We start from the raw sequence: 18,316 nt of genomic DNA on the forward strand, positions 1-18,316 counted from the left end.
CACCAAAAAATTAAAATACTGTCAACTTTTCGTAGATAAAAAATTAAAAATAAATAAATTTACCTATAAAGATAAACACCACCGCGGAAAATTCACAAATCAAAATGAAGAGTATGATCTATGACTGAATCACTGAATTTCCACCTGAAGCCAACAACTCACCTAATACACAAACACAAGATATACAAAACAAATTTAATACTAACCAACTACCTACACAAACACAAGTAATTACACAGACAAACGCATTGTTATGGTTTCGCATCGGAGTTTCCACTAACTAGCCAATGTTTGTTATGGTTTTCCACTAGTCTGGTCTGGCCAATAGAAGAGCGAGATAAGTGGAAGGTGATTCTCCTCTAACCTCAGATTAACCCTTTTACTACCTCTCACCTGACTCTGCAACAGGCAACTCAGGTACCTACTTACTACCCTAACAATACTTTAAGTTGGCCTTATGTTGTATTTTGGTGGTCTTACGTTTTATTTTGGAGGTCTTATATTATGGTGGTTGGCAAAATGTATGGGCTGGCTTTCTTACTGTAGCCCAACCATTCACCCAACGATGACCCGACCCTACAATTTCCCAACCATCGTGGATGCTCCAAATTTTTGGAGTCTGGCCTACACTAAAGGAGAAAAATAAGGGGGGACTGGCCCCACCCCTAAATCGGCTAAATCCCCTAAAACTTGTAGCACCATATCAGTCATTTTCTTTCTCAAAGTTTCATTGACCGACTAGTCTCGTGTCTACACGCGTTGGATAATTATGCAGTTATCTACCTCAAGATTATGCAGTTATACATATTATAGTTATGTATCTTTCTCAAGATATACCTACATAAATAGCTAATATGTTTGTCGACTATACCTCGAAGTTTCATTGACCGTTGACCGACTAGTCTCGTGTCTACACGCGTTGGATAATTATGCAGTTATCCACCTCAAGATTATGCAGTTATACATATTATAGTTATGTATCTTTCTCAAGTTATACCTACCTACATAACTAGCTAATATGTTTGTCGACTATACAGTTATCTCAAATTATAAGGACTCTAAGGTCGTCCTAGGTATAATTTACAGCATCCACAGTTGGTTATGCAATGCTCCAGCTGCCCCGAAGTTGATTCAAGGGCGACACTGTCAGAAACTGACCCAAGACCATCCAATGAAGGTCAACTACTGGATCAGTGATTTTAAGGTTGTTTGTTGCAATTTTTTTTTATTATTATTATTATTTTTATTATTATTATTATTATTATTATTATTATTATTATTATTATTATTATTATTATTATTATTATTATTATTATTATTATTATTATTATTATTATTATTATTATTATTATTATTATTATTATTATTATTATTATTATTATTATTATTATTATTATTATTATTATTATTATTATTATTATTATTATTATTATTATTATTATTATTATTATTATTATTATTATTATTATTATTATTATTATTATTATTATTATTATTATTATTATTATTATTATTATTATTATTATTATTATTATTATTATTATTATTATTATTATTATTATTATTATTATTATTATTATTATTATTATTATTATTATTATTATTATTATTATTATTATTATTATTATTATTATTATTATCTTATTAGGTATTATTATTTTTTCGTCAACAAATAGAGAGAAAAAAGGATTTTTTTTTTTTTTTAGGTTGCATTATAATTATACCCATTCCCAGTTGCATTGTTCGAATTCTCATTTTTAATGAGAAAGTCTTTTAGTCTTATCTTGATTCTTGATTAATCCGATATCCTACTATGTACTACTTTACTATGGTGGTCAAAAGCTCATATTGAACCCACGCCCTCCTGTTTATCAAGCACTGGTCTTGACCACTACACCACGGAAGCAGAAAGTCAGTCGTTCCGAGAATGAACCTTATCTGTTTGGAATAAAGTCCGGTCGAGGGCGGGAATCGTATCCGCGAACTAACGCTTGAAGCGTGCTACCTTCCAAACCAACTAGGCTGACAGAGAGAGAGAGAGAGAGTGAGAGAGAGATATTCAAGATTGAAATCTACAGGATTATTGCCTTCGGCAGTCTCTAACATCCGATTTAAATGGCGATCAACCTTCGTTATGGGATCGCATATATCGAATCTGCAGGAAATATCCTGCAACATACTACATAGCAATACCTAGTTGCCTAGTCCATAGCTAGATAGCTACATTACATATACCTACACATTACATAGTACTGTCCATAAATTGCCTAGACCATCATTATCGACATTCAATAACATTCACTGTAGGTACTATTGTCTCCTCAACCGTGAAGGTTGCCGACTTTCATCCGGAAACGAGAGGAAGAAAACACGTTTGTGGACTTCAGTAATTTGCAACCGAGCGATTTCTGGCTTAGACCGGTAATGGATCGGTTGGGAAAACTATTGTATCGGTTGGGCAAAGTACTGTAGGTATTGTGCTTGAGAAAACTATTGAATTGGTTGAGCCAGGTATTGAATCGGTTGGGCAAAGTGTTGTATTGGTTGGGAAAACCAGTCTTGTTTTCCAGTAGACAGACGCGGCTAATTGGTTTGGTCGGACAGAATTTTGAAAGTCCGTTTTCTGGTATTTTTTGAGGAGGTTGTTGTATACGGTGGTAAGTTTCACAAAACAGATTTGCATAATTGAGGAGCTGGGTGCAAAAAGGGCAATAAATGAAAATCAAACTGAGATATTTAACTTTAAAGTTTTCAATTTTCCATCAAAATCCTTGAAAAGTATGTTTACAAAAACACTGTAACTCATCGAAAAAAAAGTTATCACTGCAGTTCAAACGCTGGAAGATAGAGCGCACCACGTTCTATTCAAAAAACAGTTTTACGCAAAAAGGGCAAAAAATCCATATTTCCCTTTTTGCACCCAGCTCCTCAATTTCACTACTGTAAACACATAGCCGACGGCCGTCGATCTACGAGGTGAATCTATATAATTATTATGTTCGGGGCAGTGTGGATGGTTTCAATCGATAATTCGTTATCGATCGATGGCCGTCGACTATGTGTGGACACAGCTTAACCCATATTAGTCTTGGGACTGATATGGATACCCATAATTATAAGTCCGTAATTTTGTTGACAGATGATGATGGATACGAATGAAATTATGAGCCAAAAATCTGGTGTGAACATCACACGACTTTCCTTGTCCTATTGAATGGTGCTTATTTGGGTGTTCTGTTGTAACATTTACAATATCTCTAACCGTTCAGTCGACAGCTGAAAACCACCAAAAAGCGGTCGAAACCTGCCAAAAGGCGGTAAAATGCCGCCAAGCGTTGCACCGGTCTTAACCAAAAGTTTCGTGTCACATCCTTGTCACATTTGAGAGGTACATACCAAATTTCAAGTCTCTAGCTCTTACCGTTCTCGAGATATTTTGTTTACAGACAGACAGACACACACACGGACCAATGGCTGAAATTGAATTTAGGCTCTAGGACCTCAAAACGTGTTTGGCCACTAAAATCTGACCATCAAAAATTCGACCCCGATTACATTCACCTACCTACTTTCCTTCCTATAGGATAAAGGAAAGTAAAAATGAGTCAATCAGCGAGCTAGTACAGTCACGGAGGCAATAGAAATAAGACAGATTTCAGAGTTTTTTTTCGAATGAAGGCGGCTTTTAAACATGTTTAATATAAATCGTTCGCTTCCGCGTACAAATAGGTGTTGAATAAATTCATCAGTTGTTTGGTGCATTTTTTCAGTCATTTGTTATCGATCGACTGGTGTGCATAGGCTAATATAGATCACGTATAATATTTGTTGAATAGATGATGGATATCAGAAAGAAACCTATTATTGAGTCAATGACGAGCGGCGAAAATTCACTGGAGGCAATAGAAAAACATAACAACTCCACAAGGTTAAAGTTAAAAAAACAAAAAAAATCTTTTTTTCACGATAGTTTCTTTGACATGTTTGAGCATTTTTTGTTATTTGCTTCACATGTTCTTTTACATGTACTCTGTTTTGAATCTGATGCTCTACTGACATTTTGTGACAAAATTCTACATTTTGTTTTCTACAGTTTAAACACGAGGGAATGAAAAGTTTAAATAAGTTGGGAAAAATACATTTTATTTCCCATTATTTTCAACTTTTCCCTTGTCCATTTTATTTTTGCGTTTCATTTCAGCGAAAAAAAAGGGAGCGAAATGGAATTAACTTTTTTTTTACTTTTTTCGTGAAAGGTGAACTAAGTTCCTTCCCTGAGAGGTATCTATGTGTGTATAAAAAAGTAAGAAAGTTAGTAGGAATGGTTAATTTTATTATCTAGAAAACTGTAGAAATTAAAATTTGAAAATATTGTTGAAATCTCAAAAACACTTCCAATAAATGAACTATGTAACTTGTACCTGTACCTCGACAGTCTAAAGAAAGCCCCAATAGCAGTAGTGGACAGTGGTAGGTAGCACTTATTTTTTCACCAAACTACAGAATTTTCAACAAAAAATCTAATTAGCTAACAAGAAAAAAGTCATGTAAACATGTAATTATTGTAAACAAACAAATGAAAATAAATAAATAAATAATAAAAAAAAAACTTTCAGTTTTCAAATCTTACCTACATATATAAAAAATTGAAACAAAAACAAAAATTTGGCAGTTTTAATTTCTCACTTGGAATTTTTAAAAACTTCAAATTCTGAATATTCGAATTTACCTAATAATAGCGATCAAAAGAGGCCTACCGGTCTACTAAGGACTGAGCTAGTAAATCAACAAACACCTGTGCAGGGTCTACACTTCTACAGTAGAGATCAAAGATCGAGTCAGTACTGAATAAGTGAATACTGATCTAGTGATTCTAAATCATGAAGCCATAATCAGTCAATCACCGGCTCACCGCGAATACTAAAACTAAACAAAACATTCAAACTTCAATTCTGAATATTCGGATTTACCTAATAGCGATAAAAAGAGGTCTACCGGTCTACTGAGCTAGTAAATCAACAAACACCTGTGCAGGGTCTACACTGTCTACAGTAGAGATCAAAGATCGAGTCAGTAGTGTCAGTACTGAATACTGATCTAGTGATTCTAAATCATGAAGCCATAATCAGTCAATCACCGGCTCACCGCGAATACTAAAACTAAACAAAACATTCAAAACAAACGCTTGCCTTGTCTAGTTGTCTACTGGAACCTGGAACTTGGATTACTTGGAACGTAGCGCGTAGCGCACCGACCTTATAAGCGCTAGGTTGCGGAGAAGAACGAGGAGTAGGAAGGAGAGAAGAAGGAGGAAAACAAAGGGAAGGAGGAAACAAGGAAGGAAAGAGGTATAGAAAAAGAAGAATAGGTGAAAGAGAGAAGAAGAAGAAAAAAGAAGAAGGAAAAGAGGAGAAGGAGGAGGAGAGGAAATAAGGAGGCGGAAAAAGAAGAATAAAGAGGAGGAGGAAGAGAAAGGGAAGAGAGGTAGAAAATTGTCTCCTCTGTCTTTTTCTCGTTTTTTCTCTCTCCTTCGACAAAAAATTGATGTCTCCCAGAGGTCTGCTTAGGGAGGGAGAAAAAGTTTAAGAACTTGAGTAAATGGGCAGCAGGGATGGACAGGTGGCTAGATTAGTGCCCAAACTTTAAGTCACTTCAGGGGCGGTACATCATCGCAGATAAAAGTTAAACAGGGTAACCAAAAGACCAAAAGTTGACATTCCAAACTAGATTGAATTTTTTTTTAGCTAAATTTGTGTTCTGTTTTTGATAAATGGAAGTGATTGCCCTGAATAGTCGAGGGAAAAAATACGAGTAGGTACATAATTTTAAATTTTTTTAAAGGGGAAAACATGCTTTTGTGTGAACTTGTGAAGTTAGAGGCACCAATTTCACACCAAAAAAACTTTTTATCTTCATTCCACCAAAATTCTTTGATCATAACTTCGGTATACTTTATAAGTTCGGTATACTTCATAAGTTCGGTTGCTACAATGATCGACTTTGGCCAACTGAACTAGCTTGAAATTGTATGTCTCAGTTGAGAATTGAATCCGGATCCTTCGGCTTACGATGCATGTGAACGTCCTGTGCCTTAAGCTGATTGGCTTTTGATTAATAGAATAAAGAGAAATAGAAAAATTGGGATTGAAGGAAAGAATAGAGAAAAAACACTTTCCTTTTGAGAAAGAATGAATAGAGAGGAAGAGGGGAAAACAAAATGGATAAAATGAGAGAGAAAGAGAGAGAGAGAAAAAGAGAAAGAAAGAGAGAGGAAGAAGAAATGAGAGAGAAAGAGAGATAGAGGGAGAGAGAAGTAAATAACAAGGAAGAGATAGATAGGAGAGAATGGGAAGAGAGAGAGAGAGAGAGAGAGAGAGATAATAGGAAATTATTTCGAAATTAATCAAGATCAGATTATGAAATTGTGAAGAAAGAAAGAGAGAGAAGAGAGGAAGGGAGAATAATGCAATAAAGGGAGAAAGGTATACAAGGAAAATTAAACGGACGGAAGAAAATAACGAGAAATGGAGGGAGAGAGAAAGAGAGAGAGCGAGAGAGAGGGAGAGAGAGAGAGAAGGACGGAAGAGAGAGATAATAAAATACTAGAAAGCCAAAGATTTCGAGGTCAAATAGAAAACAAATAGGAAGAAGAAGGAACGAGGAGGGGAGAAAGAGAGAGGGAGGGGAAGGAGTGAGAGGGAGAGAAAAATAAAAGAGGAGAGGAATAAATAAGGAGGCATGATTAATTGTTTTGCGAAAGGAAGAGAGAGAGAGAGGAAAAGAGTCAAAGAGAGAGAGAGAGAGAGAGAGAGAGAGAGAGAGAGAGAGAGAGACAGAGAAAATGAGTGATTAATGAAATATCAGTTGATATTTATGTACTCGTTGAATTCCTCGATCCTCCTCCCCTCTCTCTCTCTCTATCTCTCTCTCTCTCTCTCTCTCTCTCTCTCTCTCTCTCTCTTTCTCTCTCTCTCTCTCTCTCCCTATCTCTCTCGCTCTCTCTCTTCCTGTCTCCCATTGTTTTCCTGTTGGAATATTTCTAGACAAAAATCAAGAAATGAAAATCAAGGAGTAAAACTTGAGAATGGAAATAAATAGGTAGCATACACAAACCTTTATTTTACCAGGGAAAGCTAAACGATTTCCAGGGGCACCTACTTCTCTGGTTCTCTTATTGCACAGACACCTACAAAACAAACTCAACTTTTCAGGAGGGAGAGAAAAATCCCACTCTCAATAAAATCGAGGGGAAAAAGAGCTGGAAAGGGAAGGAAAAAGGGAGAAGAGAGGAAAAGGAGAGGGAAGGAAAAGAACGAGGGAGGGAAAAAAAGGAGAAGGGGAAGAGAGCAAAGAGGTAAAAAGGGAGTAAAAGGGAAAAGGAAATATCTACGGACTTTTCATTCTGGGAGAACGTGTTGGCGCGTAGGAAGTGACTAATTTGAAAAAAAAATAAAAATAATTAACAGTTTACATTACGTGTGGTAAGGGTTAGGTAGCAAGCAAAAAAAAAAAAAAAATGTTGCGTCAAAAATGATTTGGGACAAAAAATTATAATTAGTGAGCAGGAAAAGGGGGGAAACAGAGGGAGGGGAAAGGAGAAGAAAGAGAGACTGAGGGAAGAAGGAGAAGGAGCAAAAGTCTCTAGTGCTAGTGAATAGCGATGGAGGGGAAAGAAGAAGAAAGGAGGAAAAGGAGAGCAAAAAGGAAGGATGGAGAGGAGAAAAAGAGAGACAGCCCTGAAAGGAGGAGAAAGAGAAAAGGAGAGTGAAGGGCCTGGAGAGAAACGAGAAGAAAGAAGGAGGGGAAAAATAGACAGAGGGAGGGGAGAGGGAAAAAGAGATAGAGACTGAAGAGAGGGGGGAAAAAGAAAGTGAGAGGAGGGGGGGGGAGAAAAAAGTTACACATGAAAGTGTATGAACATATTTTTAACTTAATTATAGTCATTACTCCTTTCATACAGGGTGGTCAAAAGAAGTGTGCCGAAAATTTCACTTCATGACCATTTATTTTTAGGTGAGGTCAACCCTAAGAAAAGGGATTTTTACCTATTTAAAATCTGAGATTTAGGTACCTATTTAATAAATGAAGTCAATCGCTTACCGGTGACCGGATGGGTGACTATCTGGACAATCGCTTACCGGTGATCGGATGGGTGACTATCTGGACAATCGCTTACTGAAGCCTTTTCCCAGCCTCACTCAGGCTGGGTGAGGTTAATATGAGGAGGCGAGTAGCTTGTCGCCAAATGGAGGGTTAAGCAATCATACAGCGACGTTAAACCCCTACAAGAACACCCTGTATAAGTTATCCCTCTGATATTAAATTATTTTTATTGCACTTCGCGACAGGGTGGTTCAGGAAAAAAATAAACAATCCTGTCCCACAAATTAGAGAAAAAAGAAAAGAACATAAGAACGCTATCAATTTGTAAAATACGGGGGTATTTTGCTTTTTAGACTGGGTTTGGGTGCCATAAAAACTCACTCTTACTTTCAAGTCTCCCTAACACTACCCTCCTTGCTTTTCATGGAAGTTTAGCATTAGGCTGTGTCCACACATTGATGTCGACTGAACCGTCCACACTGCCTCGACAACATACATAGATTCACCTCGTCGATCGACGGCGTAAAATTCCTTTTTTCGTCATCAGATGACATCAATAATATCACTTGTACGTATCACAAAAGTCACTTGACTACAGTTTTATCACTTAGTTCCATATTATCATCACTTCATATATTTCAGTCTGTCGTTGGGCTGCGTTCGACTCAACTGTCGAATCTGTCCTGCCGGACTTCATGTTTGCTACTTTACTATATGTGGTTTTGCTATTTTTAATAATAATAAACTCTTTATTGTTCAAAATTTATACAATACATAAAGTACAAATTTAACAAAAGGCGGGATTATTGCCTTAGGCAATCTCTGGGTTCCCCCCCTCAAACAAATCCTGGATACGGCCCTTCTGTCCTGCCAATAACTCCAGCCCGGTTTTGGTCTCCACCTTGATGTTGAACTGTTGACACACCCGAAGAAACACCTGTGAAACAATACAGGGATCAAAATGAACAGAGGTGTTTCTTTTCCTTCTTAAGTTTTCTCTTTCAAAACTACATAGGTATTACAACATGTTTTACATAATTTTGTTTTTTTTTTTTTTTTTTTTTTTTTTAAAGGGGTTTTCACGGTTTGTCGTAGAGAAATGAAATTTGGTATGCTATCCCGGTATGGTCCAAGGACGCGACTATAACAATTTGGTAAACAACCAACTTCCGGATCCAAAGTCCTACCACTACACCACTGAGGTTTATTAGGGGGCCTTATTAAAAATCATGACTTTTAGTTTGTCATGTTTACTTAACGCATGATTGGTCAAATTAGTTAACCAATCACGGCGCTTAATTAGCAGGTTTGAATTATATGCGTAACTGTCAATATTTTCAATTCGTCCCAGTACTCCCAGCTCCCAGTCTAGCATTGTGGTCGAGTGACGCGATATTGTGGGCATATTATCTGCTGACTGCTGCTCAGGGCCGTATTTAGAGAGGGGGCAAAGGGGCCCTATCGACCCTTGGACTTCTACCAATCACGGCGCTTAATTAGCAGGTTTGAATTATATGCGTAGGTAACTGTCAATATATTCAATTCGTCCCAGTACTCCCAGCTCCCAGTCTAGCATTGTGGTCGAGTTATGCGATATTGTGGGCATATTATCTGCTGACTGCTGCTCAGGGCCGTATTTAGAGAGGGGGCAAAGGGGCCCTATCGACCCTTGGACTTCATGTTTGCTACTTTACTATATGGGGTTTTGCTATTTTTAATAATAATAAACTCTTTAATGTTCAAAATTTATACAATGCATAAAGTACAAATTTAACAAAAGGCGGGATTATTGCCTTAGGCAATCTCTGGGTTCCCCCCCTCAAACAAATCCTGGATACGGCCCTGGTTGAGTTATTGTGGCCATATTATCTCCTCCTTGATGACAGATGATTCGGGGTGCACTCAGTTTGATGATAATTAAAAAGATGATGTAAAATCATAATTAAAGGTTAATTAAAGCCGGATGCGACCTTCTTAACCCGCGACCTAACGCTCACAACTCACAAGGTAAATATTAAATTTCAAACTAACTAGGCTACGACGCGACGTTTTTCCTGGGCTTTTTAACCCGCGACCTAACGCTCACAACTCACAAGGTAAATATTAAATTTCAAACTAACTAGGCTACGACGCGACGTTTTTCCTGGGCTTGAGTCGTTCGTAGTCTAAAGGTGTGTGCAAACATGGTCGACCGGAAAGTATTGGTTCTGGAGGTTGCGGGTTTAAATCCTGACTGAGACTTCGAATGATATTAAGGTGTGTCCAATTATAGTCGACCGGCCGCCGAACGAAATCGATCGACGGCCGGTCGACTATGTGTGGACACAGCTTAAGGCATCTACAGTTGACTGAAATCCATATAATGTAGGTGAGGCGGTCTTTAAGGTCTCTTACTTCACAGATAGGAAGGACAGCTGGAAGTAGTACATCCGCCAGTTGTCTCGTCGATGGAAGAAATTGTGCGCCATGATCGTGAGCAAGGTGAGGATCGAACCCGCGACCAGGGCCATGAGAGTCGAGTTGTAAACCGCGGCCAGGACCACAGTGGAGAGTAGAAGGGTAGCCAAGGTGTCGATGTAGAGGATGGTGCGGGGGTGAAACTGGTGCACTTTGGTCCCTGGAAGTTACAAAGAATAGATAGAATAAAATATACGTACAGTAGAATAGAATATGTATAGTAGAATTGAATCTCCTTCTTTTTCTTCGCCTTTTCCCGTGTACAGACGGGGTCGGCGTTTTTCGTCAGCCTCTCAATCAGCCCTAGCTAGGGTGCTTTGGGCCCTAGATAGAATAGAATATACGTATAGTAGAATTGAATCTCCTTCTTTTTCTTCGCCTTTTCCCGTGTTCAGACGGGGTCGGCGTTTTTCGTCAGCCTCTCAATCAGCCCTAACTAGGATGCTTTGGGCTGACGTTTGGTTTTGGCTACAAAATATATTTGTACAAACAGGTACCTACATATCTATACGTAATTACCTAATTACGTAGGGTGGAGTTTCATTTTCAACCAACTTTGGCGAAAATAAAGTCTCTGGCAAGACTATGTACTGAGTAAATATTGAAGAGCTGAAGACTTCAAATGTTAATTCAAAGTTTAAACTACATTTTATAATGCCCGCCATTGAGCTGTCGGATAGTCGAATCGAGTTCAAACTTGTACCGAAGGCCATCACCCACTATCAGGTAGACCTGATCAGGTGTCAGATCTACCTGATAGTATGTGTGCTCATCAGGTATCAGGCGGACCTGACTTTCGGGTGCTGTGGGGGTGAGATATACGCCAGTAGACAGAGTACGGTTGGTGTTAAACCCCTGAAAACTTTGATTAGACAGGTATCTCTGTCAATAACAGTTCTCCAACGATATCATATTCTGCAGATGCCCGGAACCAACAGTTCCTAAGTTAGCTAAAATTACCTGGTAGCAGGGCCGTATCCAGGATTTTCCTAAATACGGCCTTGCCTATAAGTAAGTATTTTTGCTGGTAAAAAAAAAATGTTGTAAGGAGGGGGCAATTGTTGGAATCAGCCCCAGGGCTCAGTTAGGCTATGAAAGGCCCTGATTATTCAGTGCGGTGTTATGAAAACAAACGAGCCTAGAGTATCTACCTACCTACATTGTACCTAGCATTGTACCTACATATGTACCTACCTACATTAGGTAAGATAGAATTAAGACTAACAATAGAGGTGACTAGGAGAGATCGATTGACAACAATACATCAGCTCATTTATGATTAAAAGATTTGCATGTGTCTCTAGGCCAGCCACTCACTATCAGGTGGACCTGACAGGTACAACTGATCCGGTCAGCTGATCAGGTATACCTGACACCTGATGAGCACACACACTATGACGACACCATCACGTAGACCTGACAGACTCGGCTTAAAAGGTCCGGAGGTCAGGTCTACCTGATGAGTATACAAACTATCAGGTAGAACTGATTCTGTCAGGTATACCTGACACCTGATCAGATCTAGCTGATGGTGAGTGGCTGGCCTAACATTGATATGTTGATAAGATTGAACATGTGTAAACGATTGCATCCAGTCCATATTATTACTCTAAGATAGCTATGTAGATAGACCAGCGATTTCCAACTAGTGGCCCGCAGGTCACATGTGGCCCTTCAGACCATTTTTGTGGCCCGCAAGGCCCTGAACCTTTTTGGGTGGCCCCCTCAGGCTTCATTTTTGCTCTCTTACTATGGGGTGGACTCCAAAAATGTGGAGCACCCATCTCCCATCCCCTCAATGAAATCCTGGATACCTAGGAGCCTGCTCCCCTGTGTATGTGGCCCGCGAAATACCTGTTAGTTTGTGGCCCGCATACACATGGAAGTTGGAAATCCCTGAGATAGACAGATTATTAGATAGATTGGTAGCTGCAAATTTTTATGATGGAGTTGTAAAGAGTCTTTGCTGGAGATAATATTTGCTGGAGTAATTTTATTGGAGAACGAAAATGCATTGGAGGCATTTCAAGGTAAATGATTGGGAAAGGGGGTTTGCTCAAGATATGAACTTATGGTACCTAGTTTTTTAATTGATACAAAAATAATTATGGTAATTTATATATTTAGTGGTTCAAAAAATTATAATAGAGCTTATCTTTTGTCCTGATGGGATAATGTTCGTTCTCGGAACAGCTGGCTTTCTCCTATCTACTTTATATGGGTTCCGAATTTCCGATTGATTCAGGTCGACTGAATTGTAGACGCTCCTTTATATGTTCCTTACCAAAATTAAATTGCTTTGGTCAAGTTCCAATTTATTTATGTACAACTGTTGGTCTGTAAAACTGTTGTAAATTGTCTACTTTTAACTGCTACAATATCAGGTAGGTATTTGGCAAAAATACGATGATCGATCAATTTCTATGGAAATCTCTTGGAGTTTAAGTTCCGGGAAATTAAATGTACGATTTATATTATTTTCTTTCTTTTTTTTTTTATTGGTCTCTCTCTCTCTCTCTCTCTCTCTCTCTCTCTCTTCTTCTTCTTCTTCTTCACATTCCATTTCTGAGAGCGTCACCAAGCTATGCCACCTGTCACCTGTTCAAGAAAAATGAAACAGGTTTATTTTCCAAGTGGGAAAATTTCTTAAGAAAATATCAGGAATTACCTGAATCTACGAAGAGTGGTCATTCCCAATGCCCCGGGGAGGATTTTATCCTGAACGGATAATGTTCGTTTTCGGAATGGCTGGCTTTCTCCTATCCTGTCTTCCTTCTCTCTTCTATCTCGAGACGTTAAGACCTTTAGCGGTTGCAGTTCCCCCTATCAAACCTTTTTTTTTTCTTTTTTTTTTTTTACTTTTTTCAGCCACTTGTAATTAGGAGCTCTTAATTATTTAAATGACTGTACAAATAACAACTATACATATGTACATACCCAATACAGTCAAGTACTCGTACAGTATACAAACAATAGGGTTCATACTTTGAGAGCAGCACCATTAAATGGATTTAGGGTGAGTGTAGCACCTATGGTCAGTGTAGCACCTATGGACACTTTACACGTGTCCAAGGCATTAGCGTTCAAACAACACCAAGTCAGCCTTTGGCCTAGCGGGTATCACACTAGGCTTGCACAACGGAGGTCCCCGTGTCGATTCGCGGCGGGGTTCAAGTTTTTTCGTCTCTCTATCTACTTGGAGTTTGGTGTGCAACTTTTTTGCACTCAAGTGTATATGCTATGGGGACAACCCTGATCCACATAGGCATTGTACAAAATCAACATTATTAAAAAAAAAAGTAAAAAACTTTAGATAATTGCTTACCGACTGATCTATACATAGGTACATACCTACCTACTTGAATACCTACATATTATTATGTACCTTCATTTAACTTAATTATGCCGTTATAGGTAAACTATCTACACGGTGTTCAACTTAAAACTGTCACATTGGAAATTGATCCGTATTAGCCCCATAAAAGTCCCTATAGAAAAAATTTCGGGTCAAGAAAATGCTCCTTAAAGTCGTGCCTTTCTAAAAATTGCACCAATCCGTCCTTGAAAGTTACATGAGATAGAATTTCGGGTCTATTATAGAGAATAGGAAACTCCTTAAAATCGGACAGTCCTGGAAGTTGCAACAATCAATTCCTCGTCAAAAGTTACTAAAGAATGCTTTCAATGCTTTGCTGAAATGCTGACTAAAAAATGTACTGGAGACTTTGGGGTTTGGGGAAATGGGGACTAAAAACTGATTTTACAGGTTGATTTCCTATGGGACAGTTTAAGGTGAACACCCTGTATGGCCTATGGTATTTGAAACGAATATAGCATTACATAATGAAAACGATTTTAATAATTATTATCATTAGTTTCGATGGTAGAGTATGCGTATATTGGTAATGATTATGTTACAGACCGGATCTAGCTGTTCTTGAACTTCTGGTTCTGAATGTAAACATTGGGTAGAATATCATGAAAAGGATCATGTTCTATAGGTTTAGCTAACCCTCGGGTTTACCAGACTCGTGTTGCATAGAGAGAACTGTATATACCAACGGAGACCAACCTCAGTGGTGCAGTTGTTAACGCGTTGGACTTTGGATCTGGAGGTTGGTGGTTCGAATCCAAGTCAAGTCATAAAATTGATCTAGGTGTAATAATCGGCGAACGATATTTGTGACAAGCATTTATGCTTAACACAATTGAAATTCCTTCCTTCCTTCCATAGAGGGAACTGTATCAAAGGAGGCCTTATGAAGTTAATGTCTTGGACCAGCCACACTCACAGGTATCTGTATTTGTGCAGAAGCCCAAAGGACCTTTTGACTGTAAACCTATTGGGTTGAAATTTCTGTAGAATAAATAGTTGAGCATTTCTCAACTAAGTATTTTATCTGTCTGTTTTGTATATTCATCACGTAATAGTGTCGGAAAACTGGACTGTTTTTCGTTTCGCGAAATTTGGTTGTTCAACGCATTGAGGAAATATGCGGACTGAAACACTAGTCTTCCAATTGTAATACATATATGTATGATGATTTGCATTGTTGAAGCGATTTAGGTTGGTAAAAAATATGTAGGCATATAAATATAACATCGCCTTACCTAATTTTAGCAAATCATGTAGGGAACTGATAAATCACGATTTCTAATGAGAAATTGAGAATGAGGATAAGGTAGGTTATGGTTTAGGTATGTACCTACATTAGTTTGTGTCAGATAGGTCAGTTAAGTACCTACCTACTGTTCAATGAAAATAACAAAAAAACCAGTGAATAGGTAATTAGCTAAATAGGTAGCTACCTACCTTTTGAAATTTACTCGAATTTTTGGACTCTCACAGGGAAAAAATAATGATAAATTTTCTGTAAATTTCACACAAATAATAATAATAATAATAATAATAATAATAATAATAATAATAATAATAATAATAATGATAATAATAAGTACCTACCTACCTCTGAAGATATAGTCAAACATAAAAAAATAATCAAAGTCCCTTACATTTAATTTAAATAAATATAAAAACTCCAGTGAGGAAAAAATCACCAAAAAATTAAAATATTGTCAACTTTTCGTAGATAAAAAATTAAAAATAAATAAGTTTACCTATAAAGATAAACACCACCGCGGAAAATTCACAAATCAAAATGAAGAGGATGATCTATGACTGAATCACTGAATTTCCACCTGAAGCCAACAACTCACCTGATACACAAACACAAGATATACAAAACAAATTTAATACTAACCAACTACCTACACAAACACAAGTAATTACACAGACAAACGCATTGTTATGGTTTCGCATCGGAGTTTCCACTAACTAGCCAATGTTTGTTATGGTTTTCCACTAGTCTGGTCTGGCCAATAGAAGAGCGAGATAAGTGGAAGGTGATTCTCCTCTAACCTCAGATTAACCCTTTTACTACCTCTCACCTGACTCTGCAACAGGCAACTCAGGTACCTACTTACTACCCTAACAATACTTTAAGTTGGCCTTATGTTGTATTTTGGTGGTCTTACGTTTTATTTTGGAGATCTTATATTATGGTGGGTTGGCAAAATGTATGGGCTGGCTTTCTTACTGTAGCCCAACCATTCACCCAACGATGACCCGACCCTACAATTTCCCAACCATCGTGGATGCTCCAAATTTTTGGAGTCTGGCCTACACTAAAGGAGAAAAATAAGGGGGGACTGGCCCCACCCCTAAATCGGCTAAATCCCCTAAAACTTGTAGCACCATATCAGTCATTTTCTTTCTCAAAGTTTCATTGACCGACTAGTCTCGTGTCTACACGCGTTGGATAATTATGCAGTTATCTACCTCAAGATTATGCAGTTATACATATTATAGTTATGTATCTTTCTCAAGATATACCTACATAAATAGCTAATATGTTTGTCGACTATACAGTTATCTCAAATTATAAGGACTCTAAGGTCGTCGTAGGTATAATTTACAGCATCCACAGTTGGTTATGCAATGCTCCAGCTGCCCCGAAGTTGATTCAAGGGCGACACTGTCAGAAACTGACGAATAGGTGAAAGGAGAGAAGAAGAAGAAAAAAGAAGAAGAAAAAAGAAGAAGAAAAAGAGGAGAAGGAGGAGGAGAGGAAATAAGGAGGCGGAAAAAGAAGAATAAAGAGGAGGAGGAAGAAAAAGGGAAGAGAGGTAGAAAACTGTCTCCTCTGTCTTTTTCTCGTTTTTTCTCTCTCCTTCGACAAAAAATTGATGTCTCCCAAAGGTCTGCTTAGGGAGGGAGAAAAAGTTTAAGAACTTGAGTAAATGGGCAGCAGGGATGGACAGGTGGCTAGATTAGTGCCCAAACTTTAAGTCACTCCAGGGGCGGTACACCATCGCAGATAAAAGTTAAACAGGGTAACCAAAAGACCAAAAGTTGACATTCCAAACTAGATTGAATTTTTTTTTAGCTAAATTTGTGTTCTGTTTTTGATAAATGGAAGTGATTGCCCTGAATAGTCGAGGGAAAAAATACGAGTAGGTACATAATTTTAAATTTTTTTAAAGGGGAAAACATGCTTTTGTGTGAACTTGTGAAGTTAGAGGCACCAATTTCACACCAAAAAGAAAAAAAAAAAAAAAAAAAAAGACTGTATTTCGTTTATCTGTTTTTACTTTCTATTACTACAGTATAGCGAGCTATACTAGTAATGAAAGTATTGCAATCGGTCCAAATTTTCAAAAAATGGAAGTGGTTGCCCTGAATAGTCGAGGAAAAAAATACGAGTACATAATTTTAACTTTTTTAAAGGGGGGAAAACATGCTTTTGTGTGAACTTGTGAAGTTAGAGGCACCAATTTCACACCAAAAAAACTTTTTATCTTCACTCCACCAAAATTCTTTGATCATAACTTCGGTATACTTTATAAGTTCGGTTGCTACAATGATCGACTTTGGCCAACTGAACTAGCTTGAAATTTCATGTCTCAGTTGAGAATTGAACCCACATCCTTTGGCTTACGATGCATGGGAACGTCCTGTGCCTTAAGCTGATTGGCTTTTGATTAATAGAATAAAGAGAAATAGAAAAATTGGGATTGAAGGAAAGAATAGAGAAAGTTCGGTATACTTCATAAGTTCGGTTGCTACAATGATCGACTTTGGCCAACTGAACTAGCTTGAAATTGTATGTCTCAGTTGAGAATTGAATCCGGATCCTTCGGCTTACGATGCATGTGAACGTCCTGTGCCTTAAGCTGATTGGCTTTTGATTAATAGAATAAAGAGAAATAGAAAAATTGGGATTGAAGGAAAGAATAGAGAAAAACCACTTTCCTTTTGAGAAAAGAATGAATAGAGAGGAAGAGGGGAAAACAAAATGGATAAAATGAGAGAGAAAGAGAGAGAGAGAAAAAGAGAAAGAAAGAGAGAGGAAGAAGAAATGAGAGAGAAAGAGAGATAGAGGGAGAGAGAAGTAAATAACAAGGAAGAGATAGATAGGAGAGAATGGGAAGAGAGAGAGAGAGAGAGAGAGAGAGAGAGAGAGAGAGAGAGAGAGAGAGAGAGAGAGAAATTATTATTATATTATTATTACATAGTAATACCTAGTTGCCTAGTCCATAGCTAGATAGCTACATTACCTACTCGTATACCTACACATTACATAGTACTGTCCATAAATTGCCTAGACCATCATTATCGACATTCAATAACATTCACTGTACTATTGTCTCCTCAACCGTGAAGGTTGCCGACTTTCATCCGGAAACGAGAGGAAGA

The 18,316-nt window shown here is 37.8% G+C and overlaps 1 protein-coding gene across 1 annotated transcript in view; it reads right to left on the bottom strand.

Annotated features, from left to right (window-relative positions):
- The window catches only part of LOC103517271 (cytochrome b5-related protein-like), a gene marked incomplete at its 5' end in the record, with an annotated part of 60,076 nt that overhangs the window by 16,049 nt on the left and 25,711 nt on the right, over nucleotides 1–18,316 (bottom strand). The window contains one exon of the mRNA XM_026829423.1: nucleotides 10,498–10,720. Within this exon, the coding sequence (XP_026685224.1) occupies nucleotides 10,498–10,720 (223 nt within the window). The remainder of the gene's footprint in view (nucleotides 1–10,497; nucleotides 10,721–18,316) is intronic.

The sequence above is a fragment of the Diaphorina citri genome, unplaced genomic scaffold (genome assembly GCF_000475195.1).
Source record: "Diaphorina citri unplaced genomic scaffold, Diaci psyllid genome assembly version 1.1 scaffold1791, whole genome shotgun sequence".
NCBI classification, from domain to species: Eukaryota; Metazoa; Arthropoda; class Insecta; order Hemiptera; family Psyllidae; genus Diaphorina; species Diaphorina citri.